The sequence below is a fragment of the Acipenser ruthenus genome, chromosome 44 (genome assembly GCF_902713425.1).
Source record: "Acipenser ruthenus chromosome 44, fAciRut3.2 maternal haplotype, whole genome shotgun sequence".
Classification (NCBI taxonomy): domain Eukaryota; kingdom Metazoa; phylum Chordata; class Actinopteri; order Acipenseriformes; family Acipenseridae; genus Acipenser; species Acipenser ruthenus.
In genome coordinates, this window is record NC_081232.1 from 191,260 (window position 1) to 210,765 (window position 19,506).

The window sequence follows — 19,506 nt, forward strand, 5'->3', positions numbered from 1 at the left end:
GGCCGTGGATGTTCGGGCTCCCCCCTCTCGGGCTGTGGACGTTCGGGCTCCCCCCTCTCGGGCTGTGGACGTTTGGGCTCCCCCTCTCTTGGCGACGGCAGCGGCTCCCCCTCTCTGGGCGACGGCAGCGGCTCCCCCTCTCTGGGCGACGGCAGCGGCCCCCATTCTGGCTCTCGGGACGACGGCTCCTCCCCTTCTGGCTCTCGGGACGACGGCTCCTCCCCTTTTGGCTCTCGAGACGACGGCTCCTCCCCTTCTGGCTCTCGGGACGGCTGCTCCTCCCCTTCTGGCTCTCAGGATGACAGCTCCTCCCCTTCTGGCTCTCAGGACGGCGGCTCCTCCCCTTCTGGCTCTCAGGACGGCGGCTCACCCCTCTCTGGCTCTCGGGACGACAGCTCACCCCTCTCTGGCTCTTGGGACGACAACTCACCCCTCTCTGGCTCTCGGGACGACAGCTCACCCCTCTCTGGCTCTCGGGAAGACGGCTGCTCCCTCTCTGGCTCTCGGGACGGCAGCTCAACCTCCTCTTCAGACTCCTCCATGTCTGGCTCCCAGTCGAGCTCCCGACACGTGTCCTCTTCATGCCCGTACTGGCAGCAGTGAGCGCACCACTCCTCTACTTCACTGACGGGAGCCCCTCCCATGTCTACCTCCAGGTAATCCAGCACCATGCTGGCAATATCCTGGAGGGAAACCGGGTGGTGTCGTATCTCCCACTCTTCCCACCTCTCCCCATCTCGACGCCTCAGCGTGCGGATGGCTATGGGAAGGTCGTGGGGGAGGTCTGCTTCGGGGTGCACCAACCACTCCCAGATCTCCCATGATGGTGGTGAAGGCGGTGATGTTGGAAGTGGTCCGGTGGCTGCCGAGGACGGGATTTGCAGCTGCTCCTGGTCCGGGTTGTGGTGGCATCCTGCCCAGCTGTGGCCATCCGCCTCACAGTACCCACACCAGTCAGCTGGTGGCCCATCTGGACAGGACCTCCACCGATGATCCTCCTTCCCGCACCAGGAACACCACGGGAAGAGGCTCGCTGGGTCCTCCCACAAGGTTTGGGGTGGTGGTGGCAGCTGCTGTTGTTGCTGCTTCTGTCGCTACCTCTGTCTGCTCTTCTTGCCCATTTTCTCTTCCCCCCCCCCCCAAAAAAAACTCCCAAAATTCAAGAAAAAAAAAAAAAAAATTACTGCTCTGAGCCTCCAGGTGGCGCTATCCCGTTTCTGACACCAACTGTGACAGGATTGACCGAGGTTTGAGACTCAGAGACAGTATAAAGTTCAAAAATAAAGTTTTTAATAAACAAAAATACAAAATAAACCGGCACGAGGGCCAAACAAAAAGGTTTCAAACACAAAATAAACACAACAAAACTTAAAAATAAAGCTTCCAGGCTGGGCGTTGCCTTCACTGGTTGCAAAACAAACTGAAAACACAGCACAAACAAAACACTCCTTCTCTTCTGGAACTCTCTCTCTCTCTCTAGCCAGGGCCTCTCCCCTGGCTTTTATCCCCTGTGGCTGGAGCCCAATTAATCAATAATTGCTGCTTATTCAATTAAAGCTCCAGCCACATTCTCACATGTTTTCCTGGCAGGGAGGAATTTTAACCCCCTCCCTGCCAGTCCCAACCATGTTCATAAAGACGGGGCAGTCCCCCGTCACATTAATATATTAGAAAAATGAAAAAAAGAGAAATATCAAATTACAATCAATTACCTTAGGAATTTAACATTGCAATTTTGTTTGAAAAGATGAGATCTTGAGAAATTTATCCCAGGATCTCCACATATTATTTTCTTAATGAATGTCATCAAGCTTGGGGGAGAAGCTTGATAAACACATGGATGATCATATACTAACCATGCAAACCACTGCCTGTGAACTATAGGCTCAACACCATGGTCAACCATTCTATATGTTCAATAGTTCAGGACAAACCCAACAAGGTGAAAACTGATGATTATGCAATGTGTCTGAAAAACGATTTGGCATCAGAAATCTGATGAGGGTGTGGACGAGGCAGGAGACCCCCTCCCTCCCTAATAGATTGTACCTAGAGAGCTACTGGGACACAGATGGCAGTGGTGGAGGAATGCAAATTAATCAAACGCTATTATGCACAGATACACAGTGTGCAGTATACCAGAGACCCTGACTGGGTCTGGTATACTTAAGCATTAATGATGCGACGAGGAAATCTCTAACTGGCAGATTGTTGGCCTGTTTTAACTACAGAGAATGAGTGGGGTCTATAAATGAAAAAAAGGTTTACTGTGGGATCTCGGAGTGGTTCAGCTGGCAAAGGTGAAGTTTCTGTCCTGGCTGCGCCAGCTATGTGATCTTGGTATCCCACGAGAGTCGCATTAAAAATCAAAAGGCTTAAAATCGGATTGTAAAGAAAATGACAAGCTTGTCAATAGGCAGGGCGGTGATTTCTTCCACCTTTAATCACGTAACATTGTATGTCAATCCAGCTGTGGAGAGAGGTTTATAAAACTGCTTGACACCATACTTGATTAAAGTGTGTTTTTAGGAAAGTATATCCTTGTGAAATCCCTTTTTCAAAGTGCATGTATGTAATAATTGGATAACTGCAGCTCAGCTGGTTCTGCTCTCCACTGAGTCAATGATGGATGCCTGATGTTTTGCTTTGTTGAGTATCGTTTTTAAGCCATATAATCTCAATCTGTAGGGTTCTACATTAGTATAACTGCATGCAGGTAGATTATAAATCAAGAAAGTTGAATAACATCATTTTTGATCTCACATTGTGTTTGCTTTTTATTTAGATTTTGAGTAAATCAGGCTAACCTGAAATGTATACTAACCCCACTGATTCTGGAAGATTCTTCATTGAATATTTTTGTTTTCTTTCATTTGGTGTTTCTTTGGAAAACTCCCATATTACTTTACTCTCAGTGCTGTGATGTTCTGTGGAGCAAACTGAACTCTGCAGGTCCTGTATGATTCTTACTTAGGCACCATATCCCATATGGAGATCTCCATCCTCTTTTGTGAAATAACCACCGCCCTCAATGAAGATTCATGCATTATCGTCCATCTTGAAAGTGGGAACCAGTGTAACTGTGCCAGATGTGGGATTATGTGTTCTTTGTGATTAATGATTGTGTCCCCTGTGCTTTCCTCACAGTGCAATCCCTGACTTGCTTGATGTGTCCTGCTGGCACTGCTGATGAAGCCACTTGTACGAACACTATAGTCTGCCCATTCGGTCAAACCTGTTTCAGTACTTATACAGTCTCAGGTAAGATCTAATCCAGTTTACATCAATACTCGCTCGCTCGCTCTCTTACAATCACACAGACTCACTCTCCTCCATTTTACATCCATTCTCTCTCACTCTCTCTCTTACAATCACACAGATGCACTCTCCTTCTCCAGCTTCATCACTGTTTCTGATTTCTAAGGCCGTGTCTCTTGGAGCTTTGAATCAAACCCAATTTCAACCATAACATCTCACTAGCACTTATATTTCCACACAGTTTTTATTTTATTTTAATTGTAGTCCAATGTTGAACAATGGAGAAAGCATATTCAGTTGATGGATATGGGATCAATGATGAACAGCTTTGAATTTATTTTTGCATTCCTCTCTTAGGAAGTACCACCACTGTCGAAAAAGGCTGTAAGGCTGCTTGCGTAGATGCAGTTAACCCACAAACATCCTGTTGCAGTACGGACAAATGCAATAGTAAGCCTTGTTCATTTTACTATTCATGTTAACATTAGCATGCCTCCTACTGTCTTCTCTCTGTTCTGTTGAAATCAGTACTTTAGACAAGAACTCAACATGCAACATGTGAAAAACATGATAATATTAGCTTGGGATTTCTTAACAAATGCCTAATCTGATTTACAAGTGCATTGTACACACACACACACACAAGCACAAGCTATCTATAGAGGAAACCATGTCCTGTGAATGGAGCCCAATCTCAGACTGCTGGGTGAGCTGCTGTCTTCTCTGCAGGAATCGTTTTGTGATTACATTTTAAGGAGAAGTCAGCAGAAGCAGTATGACTCTAACAAGTTTTTTGATAGGAGGATAGAAGGAGGTGGAGCCCTGGTTACCGTACCCCGAATTGTCATTAAGAAAAGAAGGTTCAACATTTATGAAATGAAATGAAATTGTGCGTCTGCATCGATGGATTATTTTATATGATTCACAATTAAAAACCTTGCTGCTTAAATAAATAAATACTTCATTTGTGATTAGTTTCAATTTAAATTGGAATTATGGGTTTAGAAAATAAAAACAAATTAGTCAATCTTTCAATTATATTTCTATATGTAATATATTAGAAAAATGAAAAAAAAGAGAAATATCAAATTACAATCAATTAACCTTAGGAATTTAACATTGCAATTTTGTTTGAAAAGATGAGATCTTGAGACATTTATCCCAGGATCTCCACATTTTATTTTCTTAATGAATGTCATCAAGCTTGGGGGAGAAGCTTGATAAACACATGGATGATCATATACTAACCATGCAAACCACTGCCTGTGAACTATAGGCTCAACACCATGGTCAACCATTCTATATGTTCAATAGTTCAGGACAAACCCAACAAGGTGAAAACTGATGATTATGCAATGTGTCTGAAAAACGATTTGGCATCAGAAATCTGATGAGGGTGTGGACGAGGCAGGAGACCCCCTCCCTCCCTAATAGATTGTACCTAGAGAGCTACTGGGACACAGATGGCAGTGGTGGAGGAATGCAAATTAATCAAACGCTATTATGCACAGATACACAGTGTGCAGTATACCAGAGACCCTGACTGGGTCTGGTATACTTAAGCATTAATGATGCGACGAGGAAATCTCTAACTGGCAGATTGTTGGCCTGTTTTAACTACAGAGAATGAGTGGGGTCTATAAATGAAAAAAAGGTTTACTGTGGGATCTCGGAGTGGTTCAGCTGGCAAAGGTGAAGTTTCTGTCCTGGCTGCGCCAGCTATGTGATCTTGGTATCCCACGAGAGTCGCATTAAAAATCAAAAGGCTTAAAATCGGATTGTAAAGAAAATGACAAGCTTGTCAATAGGCAGGGCGGTGATTTCTTCCACCTTTAATCACGTAACATTGTATGTCAATCCAGCTGTGGAGAGAGGTTTATAAAACTGCTTGACACCATACTTGATTAAAGTGTGTTTTTAGGAAAGTATATCCTTGTGAAATCCCTTTTTCAAAGTGCATGTATGTAATAATTGGATAACTGCAGCTCAGCTGGTTCTGCTCTCCACTGAGTCAATGATGGATGCCTGATGTTTTGCTTTGTTGAGTATCGTTTTTAAGCCATATAATCTCAATCTGTAGGGTTCTACATTAGTATAACTGCATGCAGGTAGATTATAAATCAAGAAAGTTGTATAACATCATTTTTGATCTCACATTGTGTTTGCTTTTTATTTAGATTTTGAGTAAATCAGGCTAACCTGAAATGTATACTAACCCCACTGATTCTGGAAGATTCTTCATTGAATATTTTTGTTTTCTTTCATTTGGTGTTTCTTTGGAAAACTCCCATATTACTTTACTCTCAGTGCTGTGATGTTCTGTGGAGCAAACTGAACTCTGCAGGTCCTGTATGATTCTTACTTAGGCACCATATCCCATATGGAGATCTCCATCCTCTTTTGTGAAATAACCACCGCCCTCAATGAAGATTCATGCATTATCGTCCATCTTGAAAGTGGGAACCAGTGTAACTGTGCCAGATGTGGGATTATGTGTTCTTTGTGATTAATGATTGTGTCCCCTGTGCTTTCCTCACAGTGCAATCCCTGACTTGCTCGGTGTGTCCTGCTGGCACTGCTGATGAAGCCACTTGTACGAACACTATAGTCTGCCCATTCGGTCAAACCTGTTTCAGAACTTATACAGTCTCAGGTAAGACCTGATCCAGCTTACATCAATACTCACTTGCTCGCTCTCTTACAATCACACAGACTTACTCTCCTCCAGTTTACACCCATACTCTCTCACTCTCTCTCTTACAATCACACAGATGCACTCTCCTTCTCCAGCTTCATCACTGTTTCTGATTTCTAAGGCCGTGTCTCTTGGAGCTTTGAATCAAACCCAATTTCAACCATAACATCTCACTAGCACTTATATTTCCACACAGTTTTTATTTTATTTTAATTGTAGTCCAATGTTGAACAATGGAGAAAGCATATTCAGTTGATGGATATGGGATCAATGATGAACAGCTTTGAATTTATTTTTGCATTCCTCTCTTAGGAAGTACCACCACTGTCGAAAAAGGCTGTAAGGCTGCTTGCGTAGATGCAGTTAACCCACAAACATCCTGTTGCAGTACGGACAAATGCAATAGTAAGCCTTGTTCATTTTACTATTCATGTTAACATTAGCATGCCTCCTACTGTCTTCTCTCTGTTCTGTTGAAATCAGTACTTTAGACAAGAACTCAACATGCAACATGTGAAAAACATGATAATATTAGCTTGGGATTTCTTAACAAATGCCTAATCTGATTTACAAGTGCATTGTACACACACACACACACAAGCACAAGCTATCTATAGAGGAAACCATGTCCTGTGAATGGAGCCCAATCTCAGACTGCTGGGTGAGCTGCTGTCTTCTCTGCAGGAATCGTTTTGTGATTACATTTTAAGGAGAAGTCAGCAGAAGCAGTATGACTCTAACAAGTTTTTTGATAGGAGGATAGGAGGAGGTGGAGCCCTGGTTAACGTACCCCGAATTGTCAGAAAAGAAGGTTCAACATTTATGAAATGAAATGAAATTGTGCGTCTGCATCGATGGATTATTTTATATGATTCACAATTAAAAACCTTGCTGCTTAAATAAATAAATACTTCATTTGTGATTAGTTTCAATTTAAATTGGAATTATGGGTTTAGAAAATAAAAACAAATTAGTCAATCTTTCAATTATATTTCTATATGTAATATATTAGAAAAATGAAAAAAAAGAGAAATATCAAATTACAATCAATTAACCTTAGGAATTTAACATTGCAATTTTGTTTGAAAAGATGAGATCTTGAGACATTTATCCCAGGATCTCCACATTTTATTTTCTTAATGAATGTCATCAAGCTTGGGGGAGAAGCTTGATAAACACATGGATGATCATATACTAACCATGCAAACCACTGCCTGTGAACTATAGGCTCAACACCATGGTCAACCATTCTATATGTTCAATAGTTCAGGACAAACCCAACAAGGTGAAAACTGATGATTATGCAATGTGTCTGAAAAACGATTTGGCATCAGAAATCTGATGAGGGTGTGGACGAGGCAGGAGACCCCCTCCCTCCCTAATAGATTGTACCTAGAGAGCTACTGGGACACAGATGGCAGTGGTGGAGGAATGCAAATTAATCAAACGCTATTATGCACAGATACACAGTGTGCAGTATACCAGAGACCCTGACTGGGTCTGGTATACTTAAGCATTAATGATGCGACGAGGAAATCTCTAACTGGCAGATTGTTGGCCTGTTTTAACTACAGAGAATGAGTGGGGTCTATAAATGAAAAAAAGGTTTACTGTGGGATCTCGGAGTGGTTCAGCTGGCAAAGGTGCAGTTTCTGTCCTGGCTGCGCCAGCTATGTGATCTTGGTATCCCACGAGAGTCGCATTAAAAATCAAAAGGCTTAAAATCGGATTGTAAAGAAAATGACAAGCTTGTCAATAGGCAGGGCGGTGATTTCTTCCACCTTTAATCACGTAACATTGTATGTCAATCCAGCTGTGGAGAGAGGTTTATAAAACTGCTTGACACCATACTTGATTAAAGTGTGTTTTTAGGAAAGTATATCCTTGTGAAATCCCTTTTTCAAAGTGCATGTATGTAATAATTGGATAACTGCAGCTCAGCTGGTTCTGCTCTCCACTGAGTCAATGATGGATGCCTGATGTTTTGCTTTGTTGAGTATCGTTTTTAAGCCATATAATCTCAATCTGTAGGGTTCTACATTAGTATAACTGCATGCAGGTAGATTATAAATCAAGAAAGTTGTATAACATCATTTTTGATCTCACATTGTGTTTGCTTTTTATTTAGATTTTGAATGAATCAGGCTAACCTGAAATGTATACTAACCCCACTGATTCTGGAAGATTCTTCTGTGAATATTTTTGTTTTCTTTCGTTTGGTGTTTATTTGGAAAACTCCCATCTTACTTTTCTCTCAGTGCTGTGATGTTCTGTGGAGCAAACTGAACTCTGCAGGTCCTGTATGATTCTTACTTAGGGACAATATCCCATATGTAGATCTTCATCCTCATTTGTGAAATAACCACCGCCCTCAATGAAGATTCATGCATTATCGTCCATCTTGAAAGTGGGAACCAGTGTAACTGTGCCAGATGTGGGATTATGTGTTCTTTGTGATTAATGATTGTGTCCCCTGTGCTTTCCTCACAGTGCAATCCCTGACTTGCTTGATGTGTCCTGCTGGCACTGCTGATGAAGCCACTTGTACGAACACTATAGTCTGCCCATTCGGTCAAACCTGTTTCAGTACTTATACAGTCTCAGGTAAGATCTAATCCAGTTTACATCAATACTCGCTCGCTCGCTCTCTTACAATCACACAGACTCACTCTCCTCCATTTTACATCCATTCTCTCTCACTCTCTCTCTTACAATCACACAGATGCACTCTCCTTCTCCAGCTTCATCACTGTTTCTGATTTCTAAGGCCGTGTCTCTTGGAGCTTTGAATCAAACCCAATTTCAACCATAACATCTCACTAGCACTTATATTTCCACACAGTTTTTATTTTATTTTAATTGTAGTCCAATGTTGAACAATGGAGAAAGCATATTCAGTTGATGGATATGGGATCAATGATGAACAGCTTTGAATTTATTTTTGCATTCCTCTCTTAGGAAGTACCATCACTGTTGAAAAAGGCTGTAAGGCTGCTTGCGTAGATGCAGTTAACCCACGAACATCCTGTTGCAGTACGGACAAATGCAATCGTAAGCCTTGTTCATTTTACTATTCATGTTACCACTAGCATGCCTCCTACTGTCTTCTCACTGTGCTGTTGAAATCAGTACTTTAGACAAGAACTCTAAAGAATGTCTTCTCATTTATAAATAGAAAGCAGGGATTTTATTGCACCAAATACAGGCACTTTGTTTTAAGGAAGAAGTAGAAACAACTGACATTGATCTACAGCTGTGTCACAAAGTTATTTCCAGATAATCAGCCAGCATGCTGCACACCCACTTCCATTGTTAATATCCTAGGGGTATGAATCTGGATGCAGCTGCAACATGTGAAAAACAGGGTACTATTAGCTTGGGATTTCTTAACAAATGCCTAATCTGATTTACAAGTGCATTACACACACACACAGAAGCACAAGCTGTCTATAGAGGAAACCATGTCCTGTGAATGGAACCCAATCTCAGACTGCTGGGTGAGCTGCTGTCTTCTCTGCTGGAATCGTTTTGAGAAGTCAGCAGAAGCACTATGACTCTAACAAGTGTACTGAATGTTTTTATTTGAATATTAAATTATGCATGTGTCATTACGTACAGTAAATCAGATTTGTGTTGTCAGTAGCAGATACATTGCATAGAATTGTAGCAATTGATTTTCCGTTGCATTAAAATATAAACAACCAATGAGTTTTGAAAATCCGCCACCATAGAAAATGAATGAGGATGGCAGTAGTCCGCACCAGGAGGCCGGGAGACCTGCAGCCTGAAATGTGGTCCAGGAGATCGGCCGCAGAGATGAGATCCAGGATATATATATACCAAACAGAAACAAAGTTGAAACCCTAGTTATTATTGATAAACAACTATTTAAACCTGGTTTTGACATTTTTTCTTCTTGTTTTCATTCAATTTAATTTGTGACTAACTAGCTATGTTTCAACACTATGAATTAATCACTACTAAAAACTGTCTGATAATATATTGCTTGCTTCTCCTCCCCAATACTTACCAGGTATTTAGTTGAGGTCATCCTTTCAGCCCTAGTCAGAGTTTAAAAAGAATCGATTTCCCAATCCCCAATGCAATATTCATCAGGTCCCACATTCTTGTTTTTTAGAGGCACAGTTGAGATGCTACACCTGTGATAAAGCGAGTGATGAGACAACATGTGCTGTAAACGTCTGTGGCCTCTTAGACGATACCTGTAAGAACACCTACGAGAAAACTGGAACAGGTCAGTGATGATTGCAGTGTGCCCTGTTTGTCTCAAGTCCCATTTCTCTCCGTTCATATATTTCCCTCTCTTACACTTTGCTCTGCTTTTACTTCGGTAAACTTATATTGAGGTTAGACTGTGTTTTTAGTGTGAAACACACAGTTTTATTAAAGATAAATGTTTTATAAATATACAATATATGCTTAATAACTATTTTATAGAGTGTTAATAAATCATTATAGATGGTTTATATCCATGCAATAGCCATAGAAGGAATTACAATTTTATAAAGGGGACAGTTTTTAGCCACTTATTAGTACTCTAGGATTTTTAAACAGAAATCATTCTATGGCTATTGCATGGTTATAAACAATTTATAATGCTTTATTAACACTCTATAACATAGTTATTAAACGTATTATATTTATAAAACAGTAATAAGCAGCACCTTGATAGAAATTGTTACAGATTTATAAGATATGTGTTGTATATAATTCATATAATTGTTCTTTGTATGATATATGTCAGAATGGTTCAAGTTAAACCTTCAGAATACATTGTTTATAGAGGCCTAGGGAAGAACTCAATGTACTACAGAAATCACCAGAGTGATCACAGCATTATTTCTACTGCCACATGAAACTACTCCTTGAAGAAAATCCAACCCTTTCTTCTTGGTATCTCATCACTTCCTGTGCTGCTGTTCAGTTTCACTCCAATGGTTAACAGTAGTTAGATATTTTGAAATGCACAAATTGAGCTTTCAATATCCCCTTTTTAGGACCAAGTGCTGCCTACAGTGTGACAAAGACCTGTGCTACCAAAGCGACTTGTACTGAACAATTGGATGCATTTCCTCGAGTGTCATGCTGCACAAAAGCCAGTTGTAATGGTAAGACCATTTGTGTTAATGGGGTAGTTATTTCTTTATATTAAATAATGGTGTTATCTAACACATTGAAAATATCAGCTCTGTAGGGTTTCCTGTGAAATGCACAAAACATTATTCATTTGAATTGTTTCCAAACGGACCTGCTGTTAGCTGTTGTAAGTAGTAGTTAAAGGTTTCAGCTGGTTAACTCTGGCTCTTTTTGACAAGCTAGTCATTTCTAAAACCCCTGTTATTGCATGTGTCTTATTTCTCAATACCAGTACCACAGATAAACCCTAATACAATACATGCATTAGAATGTCACATTAATACTGTTATTATTAAACTGTACCATTATTTATTTTCTTACTTGATGAGGCGTACATACAACTGCTTCTTAGGAAATGAGATTTGAGGCCATTTCTCCTTATGATATTTCCTTTAGTTATTCCAAATGAAGCACACTGAATATTTTAATGTAATGGATATCTTCCACTTGTGTATTTGGCGCTTGTGTATTTGTCTCACAAGAGACACCGGGGCAAGCAGATTTCAAGAGGGAAGGAACCATGTGTGTCTGATAAGATTTTTATGCTTCACATCCTCCCTTACCCATGTGCTCTTATTTGCACAATAATCAAGTCCCAATCAATGGCAATGGAATAGCATCTTCTCTAACAGAGAGGGGTAACTGCCTCTGTTTTGCTTGTTCTCTGATAATTTTCCCTAAAGGTAAACAAGTACAGTTCTTTGTTTTGACCAGAGGATAATTTAAGTACGAAATCTCTGACATCACAGGAAATAGTTTACATTACAAACATGATTTAAATCAATTAAAACTCTGAATACATCAACTATCTCCCCAGTAGCCAAGACTGATAATGTATGGTCCCGAGTGAAGCAAGGCGAACATTTTTTGCAGTTTATAACATCTGCACATATACACTACAAATACAAAGCACATATGTATACATCCTACAGAAACAAACACACTGTGCATAATAATTGAAAAAAGCATTTCATTTGACAAAAAAAGTTGAAACAGAAACTAAAATGATCCCCAAACAAAAAAAGGATTTAAAAAAATACCCTTTTTGACCTAAACTTAAACACCCGCCTTTGGGGTGCACAGTTAACTTAAACTTGGCATTCACATAGGCGCAGATGTGGGTGGGCATATGTGCAAACTATTCCATATTACATTTATGGTAAATGGCAATTCGTATTTGTAAAAATTAAACATCTTTTAAGTTTAACAGCACATACTGCTTTATTTGATAAGAGGTGATATATCCCCTCAGCTTTGTCCAATATATCCCGGATGTTTTACAGCTCAATTAGCTTGCTTCACATGTACGGATGCAACCGATGAAAGTTCCTGTGTTGCAAATCCCTGTGCCTCTGAAACATTCTGCAAGAGCGACTACAAAGTCAGCAGTACAGGTACGTGGTTTTCCTTCACTTGAGATTCGTAGTCTTTGTTTCGAATTTGGTGCTTGTGGATTTTGGCTGGTGAAAGGTGAGAGCCCATGGCTAGTCAGACAGGGGGCTTGCAGAGAAGACCCACAAGAGCAGTTATGTGTGCACGTCTAAGGAGTCGATTCATAGCAAGCGGGTTTGCTTGATCTGTAACCAGCATCTAGATACAGCCAACGGCTGCACACATTGTTAATCTAATACAAACTTAATGGCTTCAGTGATTGATGTTACACTCTAGGATGGGAGCTCCGGCTTTGATTTCTGCATATAGTCCAGGCACGGGAGTGCCTTGTTGTTAATATAGTTCTTGCATGAGGGGTAGAGTCCTACACGGGTCCAATTTTTACGACCCGCTACCGACCCGGACCCACTACTACATGACCCGACTCGAACCCGCAACCCGCTGCAACACCCGACCCGACCCACTTTAATAAAACCTGCAACCCGACCTGAACCCGCATGTGTCTGCCCTGGACCTACTGCCTGTGACGACTCTCACACTCTCATTCACACACAGATATCTCTACCATTCTCCACGGAGTTAATACAATAGGCTATATAGCGTGGTAGCTTTTTCTAGTGCTCTGAATATATTTTAACATTGTAACATTAACTATCTCTACTTACTATAAAATACCTGTCCTTTTCTTTAATTTCAACTCGGATTTGTTTCTGCATAAATGCACTGCTTATTGATATCTCAGAATCACTGATTTGGCACGAGACTAACCTGGTTTTCTCTACCTTTCAGGAGTGCCTGCTGTCACTAAGTCCTGTGCAGCTGATTGCAAAGCTTTTGACAATACAGCTGATAAAAACACTAGGACAACTTGCTGCAAAACAGGCTATTGTAATGGTAAGGCTGCTAGTACTATTAAAATAGTTCAGTCCCAGCTTTAAAATCTGCCATCTTGATACATTTTGTGTTTGCTTGTCTGGGATATGTATATAGTTTAAAACAACACCATGGCATGTTTTATTAATTCTATGTTTGAAATAGAGAAAATGTAGGGTTATGTTACAAAATGAGAAACCAGAGACAATATTAATCAAGTTATTTAAAACCTAAATCCTGTCTTTTGAATCTTGAAGACAGCCCTCCCCACTCACTCATATTTTTTTTTTACTAGATGTTTGGCTTTCTTAATCTTGCCACACAAAGCATCAGGGTCCTAGTTTAATTAGCCATTATAATTCTACCATAGTTTAGCTCAATTGAATAGCCTTCCTTGACTTTATTATTATTATTATTATTTATTTCTTAGCAGACGCCCTTATCCAGGGCGACTTACAATCGCAAGCAAATACAAATACATTCAAGTGTTACAATATAAGTCATACAATAAGAACAAGAAATACATTAATTCTCAAGTGTGACAAACCACAATTCAATAATACAGCAGATAATAGTGAAAGTTACATCAGGATATGATTAAATAGTGATAGTTACATCAGGATATGATTAAGTACAAAATACTACAGATTAAACACTTGGCAGATTACAATATTCTGAGGTACAGGATTATATGCAGTAAAATAGGGGGCAGATAAGAGCAAAATAAAGCATATTTAAATGAAGGGTGATTGTGTCCCAGGATACAACAGAGGAGTTCTACAGGTGCTGTTTGAAGAGGTGAGTCTTAAGGAGGTGCCGGAATGTGGTCAGGGACTGGGCAGTCCTGACATCTGTAGGAAACATGACATCTTTATTGTGGATGCCAGTGCTGGAGACCTATTCATTAAACTTGTCTTTCAGAAAACGCTTTGAGTTGCAACACTAATCAAGCTGACGATTCTAAATGTGTAGCAACAGCCTGCAGCTACATCATCATCATAATTATCATAAACAGACTGCTAAAGTGACCTGAAATATATAACTTAGTTGTTTGGTTCAAGTTTTGTTAAAATAACACATTTTGTAACTCCTTCAAAAGAGTTCATGGGACAACTTGGTTGTATTTCTCGAAGGAGAATCTGCCCACTAATCAACACATCATATCCAAGCACCATAAAAACTCTTTGTGGCTTTCATTCGTATCGCTTCTTTTTGTTTGGCCTCTCAGTCACGCACAGTGAGGCCAAAACAGGGAGACGGCCGTGTTTAGAGCCTGGAGGAAGGGCTACCCTCAGCCATGGATTCCCTAAGGTTTCCTCCTACCAGCGAGGAGGGACTTTTTCCTTACCTGAGTTCGTATTTAGTTTCTGCAGAGTGCCTAAAACAAATGCCTAATCTGATTTACAAGTGCATTGTACACACACACAAGCACAAGCTATCTATAGAGGAAACCATGTCCTGTGAATGGAGCCCAATCTCAGACTGCTGGGTGAGCTGCTGTCTTCTCTACTGGAATCGTTTTGTGATTACATTTTAAGGAGAAGTCATCAGAAGCAGTATGACTCTAACAAGATTTTTTCATAGGAGGATAGGAGGAGGTGGAGCCCTGGTTACCGTACCCCGAATTATAATTAAGAAAAGAAGGTTCAACATTTACGAAATGAAATTGTTCGTCTGCATCGATGGATTATTTTATATGATTCACAATTAAAAACCTTGCTGCTTAAAAAAATAAATAAATAAATACATCTTTTGTGATTAGTTTCACTTCAAATTGGAATTATCAGTTTAGAAAATAAAAACAAATTAGTCAATCTTTCGATTATATTTCTATATGTAATATATTAGAAAAATGAAAAAAAGAGAAATATCAAATTACAATCAATTACCTTAGGAATTTAACATTGCAATTTTGTTTGATGAGATCTCTGAGGGTGTGGATGAGGCAGGAGACCCCCCCCCCCCCAATAGATTGTACCTAGTAAAGCTACTGGGACGGAGCAGGAGGAGGTGGAGGAATGGAAATTAATCAAACGCTATTATACGCGGATACACAGCGTGCAGTATACCACAGACTCTGCCTGGGTCTGGTATACTGAAGCATTAATGATGTGAAGAGGAAATCTCTAACTGGCAGATTGTTGGCCTGTTTTAACTGCAGAGAGTGAGTGGGGTCTATAAATGAATACAAGGATTACTGTGGGATCTCGGAGTCGCTCACCTGGCAAAGGTGCAGTTTCTGTCCTGGCTGCGCCAGCTATGTGATCTTGGTATCCCACGAGAGTCGCATTAAAAATCAAAAGGCTTAAAATAGGAATGTAAAGAAAATGACAAGCTTGTCAATAGGCAGGGCGGTGATTTCTTCCACCTTTAATCACGTAAAATTGTATGTCAATCCAGCTGTGGAGAGAGGTTTATAAAACTGCTTGACACCATACTTGATTAAAGTGTGTTTTTAGAAAGCATATCCTTGTGAAATCCCTTTTTCAAAGTGCATGTATGTAATAATTGGATAACTGCAGCTCAGCTGGTTCTGCTCTCCACTGAGTCAATGATGGATGCCTGATGTTTTGCTTTGTTGAGTATCGTTTTTAAGCCATATAATCTCACTCTGGAGGGTTCTACATTAGCATAACTGCCTGCAGGTAGATTATAAATCAAGAAAGTGGTATAACATCATTTTGGATCTCACATTGTGTTTGCTTTTTATTTAGATTTTTAGTAAATCAGGCTAACCTGAAATGTATACTAACCCCACTGATTCTGGAAGATTCTTCTGTGAATATTTTTGTTTTCTTTCGTTTGGTGTTTATTTGGAAAACTCCCATCTTACCTTTCTCTCAGTGCTGTGGTGTACTGTGGAGCAAACTGAACTCTGCAGGTCCTGTATGATTCTTACTTAGGGACCATATCCCATATGGAGATCTCCTGCCTCATTTGTGAAATAACCACCGCCCTCAATGAAGATTCATGCATTATCGTCCATCTTGAAAGTGGGAACCAGTGTAACTGTGCCAGATGTGGGATTATGTGTTCTTTGTGATTAATGATTGTGTCACCTGTGCTTTCCTCACAGTGCAATCCCTGACTTGCTTGATGTGTCCTGCTGGCACTGCTGATGAAGCCACTTGTACGAACACTATAGTCTGCCCATTCGGTCAAACCTGTTTCAGTACTTATACAGTCTCAGGTAAGATCTAATCCAGTTTACATCAATACTCGCTCGCTCGCTCTCTTACAATCACACAGACTCACTCTCCTCCATTTTACATCCATTCTCTCTCACTCTCTCTCTTACAATCACACAGATGCACTCTCCTTCTCCAGCTTCATCACTGTTTCTGATTTCTAAGCACTTATATTTCCACACAGTTTTTATTTTATTTTAATTGTAGTCCAATGTTGAACAATGGAGAAAGCATATTCAGTTGATGGATATGGGATCAATGATGAACAGCTTTGAATTTATTTTTGCATTCCTCTCTTAGGAAGTACCATCACTGTTGAAAAAGGCTGTAAGGCTGCTTGCGTAGATGCAGTTAACCCACGAACATCCTGTTGCAGTACGGACAAATGCAATCGTAAGCCTTGTTCATTTTACTATTCATGTTACCACTAGCATGCCTCCTACTGTCTTCTCACTGTGCTGTTGAAATCAGTACTTTAGACAAGAACTCTAAAGAATGTCTTCTCATTTATAAATAGAAAGCAGGGATTTTATTGCACCAAATACAGGCACTTTGTTTTAAGGAAGAAGTAGAAACAACTGACATTGATCTACAGCTGTGTCACAAAGTTATTTCCAGATAATCAGCCAGCATGCTGCACACCCACTTCCATTGTTAATATCCTAGGGGTATGAATCTGGATGCAGCTGCAACATGTGAAAAACAGGGTACTATTAGCTTGGGATTTCTTAACAAATGCCTAATCTGATTTACAAGTGCATTACACACACACACAGAAGCACAAGCTGTCTATAGAGGAAACCATGTCCTGTGAATGGAACCCAATCTCAGACTGCTGGGTGAGCTGCTGTCTTCTCTGCTGGAATCGTTTTGAGAAGTCAGCAGAAGCACTATGACTCTAACAAGTGTACTGAATGTTTTTATTTGAATATTAAATTATGCATGTGTCATTACGTACAGTAAATCAGATTTGTGTTGTCAGTAGCAGATACATTGCATAGAATTGTAGCAATTGATTTTCCGTTGCATTAAAATATAAACAACCAATGAGTTTTGAAAATCCGCCACCATAGAAAATGAATGAGGATGGCAGTAGTCCGCACCAGGAGGCCGGGAGACCTGCAGCCTGAAATGTGGTCCAGGAGATCGGCCGCAGAGATGAGATCCAGGATATATATATACCAAACAGAAACAAAGTTGAAACCCTAGTTATTATTGATAAACAACTATTTAAACCTGGTTTTGACATTTTTTCTTCTTGTTTTCATTCAATTTAATTTGTGACTAACTAGCTATGTTTCAACACTATGAATTAATCACTACTAAAAACTGTCTGATAATATATTGCTTGCTTCTCCTCCCCAATACTTACCAGGTATTTAGTTGAGGTCATCCTTTCAGCCCTAGTCAGAGTTTAAAAAGAATCGATTTCCCAATCCCCAATGCAATATTCATCAGGTCCCACATTCTTGTTTTTTAGAGGCACAGTTGAGATGCTACACCTGTGATAAAGCGAGTGATGAGACAACATGTGCTGTAAACGTCTGTGGCCTCTTAGACGATACCTGTAAGAACACCTACGAGAAAACTGGAACAGGTCAGTGATGATTGCAGTGTGCCCTGTTTGTCTCAAGTCCCATTTCTCTCCGTTCATATATTTCCCTCTCTTACACTTTGCTTTGCTTTTACTTCGGTAAACTTATATTGAGGTTAGACTGTGTTTTTAGTGTGAAACACACAGTTTTATTAAAGATAAATGTTTTATAAATATACAATATATGCTTAATAACTATTTTATAGAGTGTTAATAAATCATTATAGATGGTTTATATCCATGCAATAGCCATAGAAGGAATTACAATTTTATAAAGGGGACAGTTTTTAGCCACTTATTAGTACTGTAGGATTTTTAAACAGAAATCATTCTATGGCTATTGCATGGTTATAAACAATTTATAATGCTTTATTAACACTCTATAACATAGTTATTAAACGTATTATATTTATAAAACAGTAATAAGCAGCACCTTGATAGAAATTGTTACAGATTTATAAGATATGTGTTGTATATAATTCATATAATTGTTCTTTGTATGATATATGTCAGAATGGTTCAAGTTAAACCTTCAGAATACATTGTTTATAGAGGCCTAGGGAAGAACTCAATGTACTACAGAAATCACCAGAGTGATCACAGCATTATTTCTACTGCCACGTCAAACTACTCCTTGAAGAAAATCCAACCCTTTCTTCTTGGTATCTCATCACTTCCTGTGCTGCTGTTCAGTTTCACTCCAATGGTTAACAGTAGTTAGATATTTTGAAATGCACAAATTGAGCTTTCAATATCCCCTTTTTAGGACCAAGTGCTGCCTACAGTGTGACAAAGACCTGTGCTACCAAAGCGACTTGTACTGAACAATTGGATGCATTTCCTCGAGTGTCATGCTGCACAAAAGCCAGTTGTAATGGTAAGACCATTTGTGTTAATGGGGTAGTTATTTCTTTATATTAAATAATGGTGTTATCTAACATGCTCACATTGAAAATATCAGCTCTGTAGGGTTTCCTGTGAAATGCACAAAACATTATTCATTTGAATTGTTTCCAAACGGCCTTGCTGTTAGCTGTTGTAAGTAGTAGTTAAAGGTTTCAGCTGGTTAACTCTGGCTCTTTTTGACAAGCTAGTCATTTCTAAAACCCCTGTTATTGCATGTGTCTTATTTCTCAATACCAGTACCACAGATAAACCCTAATACAATACATGCATTAGAATGTCACATTAATACTGTTATTATTAAACTGTACCATTATTTATTTTCTTACTTGATGGGGAGCACATACAACTGCTTCTTAGGAAATGAGAGTTGAGGCCATTTCTCCTTATGATATTTCCTTGAGTTATTCCAAATGAAGCACACTGAATGTTTTAATGTAATGGAT

The 19,506-nt window shown here is 39.7% G+C and overlaps 1 protein-coding gene across 5 annotated transcripts in view; it reads left to right on the top strand.

Annotated features, from left to right (window-relative positions):
• LOC117398834 (prestalk protein-like) overlaps positions 1-19,506 on the top strand; it is a 92,711-nt gene that overhangs the window by 5,379 nt on the left and 67,826 nt on the right. For 2 of the 5 annotated variants that reach the window (XM_059012391.1, XM_059012395.1), the window contains exons 4-17: positions 3,148-3,261; positions 3,616-3,708; positions 5,798-5,911; positions 6,266-6,358; positions 8,444-8,557; positions 8,912-9,004; positions 10,092-10,208; positions 10,972-11,082; positions 12,394-12,504; positions 13,292-13,396; positions 16,452-16,565; positions 16,864-16,956; positions 18,044-18,160; positions 18,924-19,034. In XM_059012391.1, the coding sequence (XP_058868374.1) occupies positions 3,148-3,261; positions 3,616-3,708; positions 5,798-5,911; positions 6,266-6,358; positions 8,444-8,557; positions 8,912-9,004; positions 10,092-10,208; positions 10,972-11,082; positions 12,394-12,504; positions 13,292-13,396; positions 16,452-16,565; positions 16,864-16,956; positions 18,044-18,160; positions 18,924-19,034 (1,500 nt within the window). The remainder of the gene's footprint in view (positions 1-3,147; positions 3,262-3,615; positions 3,709-5,797; positions 5,912-6,265; positions 6,359-8,443; positions 8,558-8,911; positions 9,005-10,091; positions 10,209-10,971; positions 11,083-12,393; positions 12,505-13,291; positions 13,397-16,451; positions 16,566-16,863; positions 16,957-18,043; positions 18,161-18,923; positions 19,035-19,506) is intronic. The other 3 variants (XM_059012392.1, XM_059012393.1, XM_059012394.1) reach the window with 3 other exon arrangements.